We start from the raw sequence: 9,322 nt of genomic DNA on the forward strand, positions 1-9,322 counted from the left end.
ATGAATTCGCGGAGGGATGTCGTCACCGTTGAGGGGACGAGCTGTGACTCCGACCTTGCTGACTCCGGAGGCGCGTGCCTCGCCTCACGCCCTCCCTCCGGGACGAGGTGCGGCGCGCCACCACCGCCTGTGACGCTCACCATAACACGGTGACAATGTACCAGCTGTCGAAGCTTAAGGACGCAGAAGCCCAGTACGGCGAGCTTAACGTTCTCAAAGGCGCAGCGGTTCCGAGGCAGCTCCTAAGAGCACGGAGTTTTGCGGGGCGTTGCGCAGTAAATCTCCACCCGCCCAGCGTGCTGTGCTGCCCGGGATGCTGAGGATGGAGACTAACGCAGCTGTCCTTCTAGGGCTCAACTGAGAATCCAGCCCTGGGGCAGCACTGTGGATACTCACAGTTACAGCGAGTGTCAGTCGAACTTGAACACCTGTTGTCAGATCATATCTGGGCCACTGAAGGGCTTAATTCTGCCACTTGATTCAGCGATGTTCTCGAGCGCCAGGCACCGTGCACAGGCACTGTACCCGGGCTCACACAGGAATTCGGGGAAACAGGAGGCAGGGAAGAATGACAGATCCATCCTGGCAGGACACAAGTGCAGCAGGGTTAGCGGAGGGAAACAGAACATCAGAACAGGTGGCGTTTCTCACGGACGTGCCAGAGGTGAAGGGGAAAAGGCAGGTGTTCCACGGAGCGCTGCTGGTGACGGTAGATTCTTGCTCAGAGTTTTGATGTGGAAAGAATTAATCAGTGACGTGTTTTTTAGAGTCCAGTTTATCTTTGATCCTCTAGAGCCCGTGGGATCTGAAAGGATAGTTCACAATTCAGCTAAGGAGTTCTGTTTTCCTGCTACAGAAGTGCAATGGCATCGACAGTAAGAGGATGTTTTTTTTTTCCCTAATCTCCAGCTGCACACAGAAGAAACTGGGATTGAGAGGCGGTAGTGTGGTGGTTTTACCTCTTGGCAACGTCTGAGTAGCTGAGTGATTTAGGATAAGGCACTTTACTTCTCATGCCCTTCCTCCTACGGATATTAAGATTAAATGAGTTAATACATGAAAAGCCCTTAGAAGAGTGCATGGCACGCAGCAGCACTCAATAAACGTTGCAAATTGTTAATGCATAGTTAAAGATGCCATGTATTGTGAAACTGCTCTATTATAATGGTGGATACATATCATTGTGCATTTGTCAAAACCCATACAATATACAACACCAAGAGTTAACCCCAGTGTAAAGTATGGACTTTGGGTGATGATGATGGGTCAGTGTAGATTTACTGTTAACAAATTTACTACTGTGGTGCCGAACCATAGTAGGAGAGGTTGGCATGTGTGGGTACAGGGGAAAAATGGAACTCTGCACTTTCTGCTCAATTTTGCTGTGAACCTAAAACTCTAAAAAATAAAGAGATGCCACGTATCACTTTTTTCTATTATTGAAATGTTATAGTTATAGCACTTTACAGGTTTCAGTAGAACCCTTGAGAACATTATCTCATACTAGTCTCACAACTTTGAACTGAGTAGGGCAGAAGGACGGGCGTGGCTATTTTACAGCGGACGCTTAAACTCAAGTCTTTCAGTAGAGTCCGTTAGACACCATTTAAAAAAGCTAGTCCGAAATTTTCTGATTCAGGATTCAGGGTATGTTTAACAGCTTTCTTCCCCCTATTTAATACACACTGTTCTGTTTTTAATTTTTTAGTTGTTTTAACCTAAAGTCACACCATCTACTTGTCAGTGGATCAGGCAAACCTAATGTCATTTGAAACTGGCACAGGTCCTTGAAAGAAGTTGGTGTGTTAGTTTTCACGATTAAGCAATATGTGAGCTCCTTTATCTCAGAGCAGCAGCTGTCCTGTGATGTAAAAATGAGGCGGGTGTGGGAAATGGAGTTTGCAAACTGTAGCCACTTTTAGATTTCCATTAATACGTTAAAGAAATTACAATAGGGAAATGTTCAACACTGCACTTACAGAATTTAGTTTCACAGTTCTATGCATTTTAAAGAGTGTTTGCTCAGTGTGATTTCACTTGATCCTTATGACTCTGTGGAAGAGCAGGTATTATTCCCATTTTATAGGAATAGAAACTGAACTTCCCAAGGTTAGGGGGATTGCCACCCAGCTGGAAAACTGGCAGGGCCAGCCTCTCTACCTAAGTCTGGAATTCCACTCAGTGAAAAGTGTGCGAAGTTTTTGCCTGCTGCTGTCCAAACGCACCTGCTTTCAAAGAAGAAAGCTTACAGCTTAATAGGGTTTTGTTAAATTTTGTTTTCAATATATACACATATTTCTTTTGCTTATAACACTGTAAACTCTTTTGACCTATCTATTCAGGATTTTTCCACTCAGGAAAGATTTTTTTAAAGATGGAAGCCATTTGTGAAACCCATTTCAAGATTTAAAAAATAACTAAAGTTATCCAAGAACATTTAAAAAACATCTTGAAACCTACACATTGCTGATACTATATACACTAAGCGAGACTGAAAATGTGCAGATTGGGGTCACTGGACCACTGCTATAAAAAATATTATTTTTTGTTCTGAGAAGGTGGTAAGGAGAACCTTGGTAGTGGGGCATTGGTGGAACTTAAGACAAACAGGCCAGCTGCACTCAAAAGATAGCCACGCCCTGGAAGCTGGACTTGGCATGGAGCAGATGCCCCTGTCCCCTAGCTGGAGCACTGAGAAGGGGCTGTGACCAGTATACAAGAATCAAGGGCAATCCATTTTTCAGGTCTGCTGGCAAATGCTCATTGTCCCACAGATCCAGTGAGGAATCAAAAATAAAACAACCCCCCCCAGTACTTTGGGCAGAATCTACTATGGGAAGCAGAATAAAATGTAGGAAACTTTTAACATCCTTAAAAGGATAGGAAAAAACATGGTTTCTGTGAAAAAGAAGCGAACATAAGTGTAAACTAAAGGAATGAGAAGAAAAGAAAGGTGGGTGAAGTAAGCTGAAGAAAATTATAAAAGCAATAACAAAATTCCTGTTAGAAACAAAAAGCAGCAGAATGACACTAAAAATCAAGCCAGTCACATGGAGATTATACTTGAGAAGTTTTCCTAGCATGAAGAAAAGAAAGGAGATGACAGAGGAAGGAACACCGAGAAAAGACGTTTCTGAGAAAAAATTAAGAACGTAAAATACTTTCTCAAACTGAAAAAAGAGTAGGAAGATAAACTGGATTCACTTTTAAGACAGAAGTCACTGGAGAGACATATTTCTAGACTGAGGCAATTTTCTTTCTTAATTATAGGGATAAATTAAAAACACAGAAGCACCCAAGCAGAAAAATTAAAACCTACAAGAAAACAAAAATTATGCTGGTCTCGGATTTCTGCTATAATGCCAGAAGACAACAGAACAGCATCAATAGGCTTTTCAAAGAAAGGGTGACAAGAAGGCAAGAGAAGGACTCAGAAGAGGAGCAGCAGAGAAAGTCACATAGCCAGCGTCAGCCCAGCTTGTGTAACTCATGAGTGTGGTGTGTTCACACTAAGGAATGATCATTAATTTTTTCTACCACAACTTCCAAATTTTAAAGTTCTTGATTTTGATGATTCTCCTTCAGCTTGAATATGTTTTTGAGTAATTTTTTAAAAAGAAGGGCACCTAGGTGTGTGTCTTGTGAGTGCTCTCACATCCAGGAATGCCTGCCCAGCAAACACTTTGGCAGCCCTCCCTGTGGATTCAGCCCCCTCAATCTGTGCCTTTTATTTGAGCAATACCAGCGCCTGGCATGTATCGGGTGTCAACAAACACCAATGATCACAAGAGCACAAGCCAAGGGAACTAGCTCTGTGCACATTCTGTCAAAGAGGAGCAGATTTGTATTGTCTTTACTCCTTAATCTATTTTCCTTATGAAATTTAGGACTCTTTCACTAGAAAATAATGTGGATAAAATTACACATTGAAATTTTGATTTTATTTCAAAATGATAAACCGAGGCATAGTTCTGACCATGTACTACTTCGGAAGGGCTTGTGAAATACAGAAACAGTCCCATGAAGGCTCCAATCTGACCCAGAATGATACCAGCCAAACCTGTGATTGGCAGAGATAGCCTCTTTGATCTTCAGGGATTTTTAGAAGTTCTCCACCTTAATTTCTGATTATCATAAAATGTAAAAAGCACTTTTGTCATTTTTTTCTTTGAAAATGTTTTTAGCGGCAAACAGAACGACTTGTTTTCCTTACTTCATTTTTATGAGCATAGCAGTTATATGTCAGCTTACTTAAAATTAGAGAGGGAAAAACCCAGAGACTTCTCAGTGGCACTGCTCATCCACTGAAGGTTCTCATAAATACTCATTTTCATGTTATCACTTCTACAAAGAGCAATAAAATAATGTTTGTAATTCATAAGTACAGTAGTAGCAGTTCACATATATTTGATACGCTTTCACACAAGGATTCAGTAAACGACAATAAATATAATTTCCCCTCTTCAAAACAAAAAAGAGTTTTAAAGGGAAAAAGGGGTTAATTTACTTGGGGTTTATTAGCACACCAGTTTTAGTGTGCTTTGAAAGAATTAAAAACCATGAAACTGTATTCACTGAATACTGGCCCACAGTTACATTTTTTTCTTTTAACCTGTTTAAACACATACATCATGGCTTTCTATTAAAAACTTTAAATCTATGGGGATTTGTCGTAGATAACACTATATTAAAAATTTTTTTCCTCATTAACAATTTCATTAAATTAAAAAAAAAATCTGACATTTCCCTTAAATGTTAAATTGAAGCCTGATCTATGCTGCCGTGTCCTGTAAAATGAACCTAATTTTCCAAGTGAATAGGAACGCCTGAGTGGTCATTTAGAGAGCTGCATTTTCCTTCCCTCATGATTCCTGCTGGGTCCTCTTCGCTGAGGCTTTTCCCTGAGTCATATATTTACTGGAAAGGCTACCTAGAGAAGGGGAAAGAAAACAAAACCCAATATAAATCAAACCAGCCTCACTTTATCGCAAAAGCCATAAAATTACTACGTATCGTTAATTATTCACAGAAACTTTTCACATTGGAATTGGTCACTTGTTTTGAATCAAGTAATTAGGATAGAGATATATCTATGTATCGAGCATATATGAACATGAGCTATTAAAGTAAGCTTAGACAACATTCTTTGTTAATGTAGACAAGTTGCCAGAGTGACAGCATTTTAATGCATTTGCATGTTCACTATTTCCATGATGCAGAGGGCTAGGTGAACCCAACTTTTAAAAAGTTCTACTTTGCATAGATCAGTGTCTTCATTTGCAACCATTCTTTGCAAAGAATTCTCGGGCCAGAAATACATATCTTGCATCATTACTCTGCAGATATGAAGTTGTGAATGGTGACACTGTAGTATTAACATATTGATATAAAAGGATGTAAAAGGAAACATTATATTTAAAGGTGAAGGGAGGGATATGGGAATTACTAATTAAAACCATACCGCAGATCAGTTACTAAATTTTGCTCTGGAGTCTGAACAAAAAGATGAGTGAAACAGAAGAGAGTTGGGAACTTCTTAAGTGATTATGTATAACTAACTAGATGAAAGCTTTGTTTCAAACCAATGAGGGAAAGCATGAACTATTCAATAACCGATATTATGTCAGGTAAGTAATTATGGGGGGAGGGGGAGAAAAGGGATTTAGTTTCCTTCCTTGCACCATGTCCTTCTTCTCCATCCATTCCCAAATGAATTACAGAATTAACTGTAAGTATAAGAAAGACAAAGTATAAGAAGTAGTGAATATTTACATAATTGTGAGGTAGGGAAGAGTCTCCTAGGCACACCACTATACTAAAGGGCTTACAAGTCAATAGGGGAAAGATAAACACTAATAGGGTAACTGGGTAAAGGAAAAACAATATATGAAAGAGAAAAAAAAAAAGGTATGTGAAAAAAATTCAATATCAATGGGTAACCAAAGAAATACAAACGAAAACAAGATACCAATTTTTGATTATCAAATTGTTAGAAGAAAGAAAATCATGAAGACAGGGAGGTGGATAAAACTTTTGCTCAGTGAGAGCATTCACAGAAACCTTATAATAACTTAAGAATGCAAACAACTTAGATATCCAAAACTTGTGATATGACTAAGTATATTATGGACCATGCACACAAGAGAATACTGGGTATGTATAGACGGATAATTAATAATATGAAAAAATCAAGTTATAAAATTACATGAGTAGCATTTTCATAAAAATTAAAAGCAAACAAAAAACCTCACCAATCATCATAATAAGGACAATATTACTCACCCCCTTGGAGATATTGTAAAGATTAAATGAATTAATACATGTAAAGCAACTGGAACAGCATCTGGCACATAGAAAGTGCCCAATAAATGTTAACTATTATTATTACATTGATGGAAAAAGACAGGAAAACTTTACCTCTAAAACCTACATAATGCTAGAATGGAAGGAATATAGATGGTTTTAATTTTCTTCTTTTTGCTTATACTTTCTAAATTTTCTAAAGCAAACATACTAGGTATTCAAATAAAAATATTCCCCCCAAATGCATATTTTTCAAAGCATCTAGACAATCACCTCACGCAGTGAAAAATATCAGTCAGGAAATTTAGTAATATCAGTCAGGAAGAAAACAAAGCACTCTACTGCAGTCATTTATACCCCAGAGAATTCATGATATTCTGAACTGCACTAAATATCGTGATCGAGCTTTTCACTAGAGGGAGAAAAGTTTAAATCACCACCCCATAGTTTATATGCCTATGAACTCCAGATGGATTAAAGATCTAAATAGGAAAAATAAAGTTTTAAAGCTATTAGAAGAAAAATAAAGATGGGTATCTTTCTGACCTCAGGTGAGAGAAAAATTTCTTAGAGATGACCCTAAAACATGAACCATGTGACCATGAAAATTAATCATAAAAAATTACTAATTTGATTATTTCAAAATTAAAAACTTTGGAGTGGCAATAAACAAAAATTTGAAACAATATACACTGGAGGAAGATATTTGGAATGTATATAATAATAAAAGGGCAGAATTCAGAATAAATGAAGAGCTCTTACAAATTAATGAGGAAATGAGAGATAATTCAACAATAATGGGCAAATGATATAACAGGCAATTGACAGAAGAATTCCAAGTGGTCAATAAACATATAAAAATGTGCTTAGCATCACCAGAGTTAAGAAAATATACCTAACATCAAAGTAGTTTTCATCCATCAGACTTTTGAAAATAAAAATTCTGACAAAATCAAGTATGTGCAAGGATATGTGGAAATAACCTACACAGTGCTGGTGGGAGCTGCAATTGTTTCAACCAAGAAGGTAATTTGATTGTATCTAGCTAAAATGCTCATATGCTCTGACCTAACAATTTGACTGTAGAATACATATGTTAATGGATACATACGTAAGAGTTTAAGCTGCAATTGTTTCAACCAAGAAGGTAATTTGATTGTATCTAGCTAAAATGCTCATATGCTATGACCTAACAATTTGACTGTAGAATACATATGTTAATGGATACATACGTAAGAGTTTAAAAAAAGAACTAGAAGGATACTTAAACTCATAATAATAGATACTTCTAGGGGGGACATACCAGAGGAAATAGGCCTGGGGGTGGCAGTCAAATGGCACTTCCACCGTCTTAGTGATCTCTTATTTAAAAAAAAGATAGAAAAAAAGATCTGGGAAAAAAAAAATGCCAAGTCTCTAGAAGATGGATTATTGTTATATTATTATTTGTACCTGTTTATATTTTTCCCAAAATGTTAAATTCTTTCCTAAGAATAGTACGAACAGTCTTACTACTATATTATTTAAACATGTAATTTAGTATATCAAAAGTTTTTTCATAATACCTGAATGTCATGTAAAATATTTGCATGTAAAAAAAAAAAAAAGTACTAGAAATATAAATGAGGTTTTAAATAATCCAGGGGAAGAGCCTGAAATTTATGAAATTTTATAAGCATGATTTGAAACTACCCAAAAGTTGGCTGGATCAAACTAGTAAACAAACAAAAAATACATCTGTATGGCAAATACATCTAAGTGAGGTTGAAAGAACAATAAACTGGGGCTGGTGGTGGTGAAGGATGTTACAACATATATGAATGAATTCTTATGTAGAAAGTGCTCCTAAAAACAGAGATGAATACTCTAAACAAAAATACAAAGACATAAATATGAAGAAATACAAATGAAAACGTGAAAAATGTTAGAGTTCAATGGTAATCATGGAAATTCATGCAAATTGGCAAAATAAAAAAAGAATATCCCAGTGAAGTCAGGGTATGGGAAACAGGTTGCCATTGACTCTCTTAGATGGCCAACAATCACAATTTGGTGATATTGGCATCACTGTCAAAATGTGCATACTTTTAAAATCTATCATTCATATAAGTGGGGATTTATCCTGATGAAATAATTAGGCAAATATGCAAATATCCATTACAGTGTTTTATATAAACAGTAGTCTTCAAATGTGGGTCCATGTGTTCCTGAGCCCACTTGACAGGGCATGTGAGCAAGGATACTTTTATCAATAAAATACTTTAAATATGTATAATAAAAATATATCATCTTATGATAAAATCCTGTAGAGGAAGTGATACAAAGGAATTGAAGGAGGAAAAGTAAATGATGTAAAATTTCTGCCTGTTAAAGAACAGCTTTAAATAAATGATGGTGGGTATGAAAAAGCAATGATATTTATACTTTCATACATTTAAGGATGATTTAAAAGTTTTATTTTAAAATGCTATATTAAAAACAAAATCCAGAAATTACATGCTTTCCAACTATGATGAAAAATTTAGATGTCACCTTAAAGATGTGTAAGGACATATATGGGCTTTCAATATTTTGGGGGACAGTATGTAAGCAAAAAAGTTTTGGAGATACTTGATATACCAAATATTTGAAAATAGCTAGTTCATTAATAAGGAATGGCTAAATAAATAATGGTATATTCGTACATTGGGATATCAAGAAGGGTATCAAGAAGAAGGATCTATATTCACTAACAATGAGATCTCCCCATATAATTTAAACATATTTTTATTATTTTAAATTTAGCATCATAAAGACCACTGTTTTTTTGTTTTTGTTTTTTTAAATAAATAGCCCTTAAAATTCTGGTCAATGATAAAAATTGTATAAGTATACACCATCATGAGAGACAAAAAATATCCACCAAACTCTTATATCATCTCCAATTTTTAAGATTTCAAACCACAAGATTAAATAAATGAATAGAGGTAGTTTTTTTTTTTTTTTTTTTTTTTTTTTTTTTTTTTTTTTTTTTTTTTTT

At 36.1% G+C, this 9,322-nt stretch overlaps 1 protein-coding gene across 1 annotated transcript in view; it reads right to left on the bottom strand.

Moving 5' to 3' along the window:
- Positions 1 to 3,919: 3,919 nt before the first annotated feature.
- ZCCHC6 (zinc finger, CCHC domain containing 6) overlaps positions 3,920 to 9,322 on the bottom strand; it is a 60,030-nt gene continuing 54,627 nt past the window's right edge. The window contains exon 27 of the mRNA XM_008588576.1: positions 3,920 to 4,930. Within this exon, the coding sequence (XP_008586798.1) occupies positions 4,863 to 4,930 (68 nt within the window). The 3' untranslated portion in view covers positions 3,920 to 4,862. The remainder of the gene's footprint in view (positions 4,931 to 9,322) is intronic.

This window comes from Galeopterus variegatus, unplaced genomic scaffold, assembly GCF_000696425.1.
Source record: "Galeopterus variegatus unplaced genomic scaffold, G_variegatus-3.0.2 Scaffold4910, whole genome shotgun sequence".
Classification (NCBI taxonomy): Eukaryota; Metazoa; Chordata; class Mammalia; order Dermoptera; family Cynocephalidae; genus Galeopterus; species Galeopterus variegatus.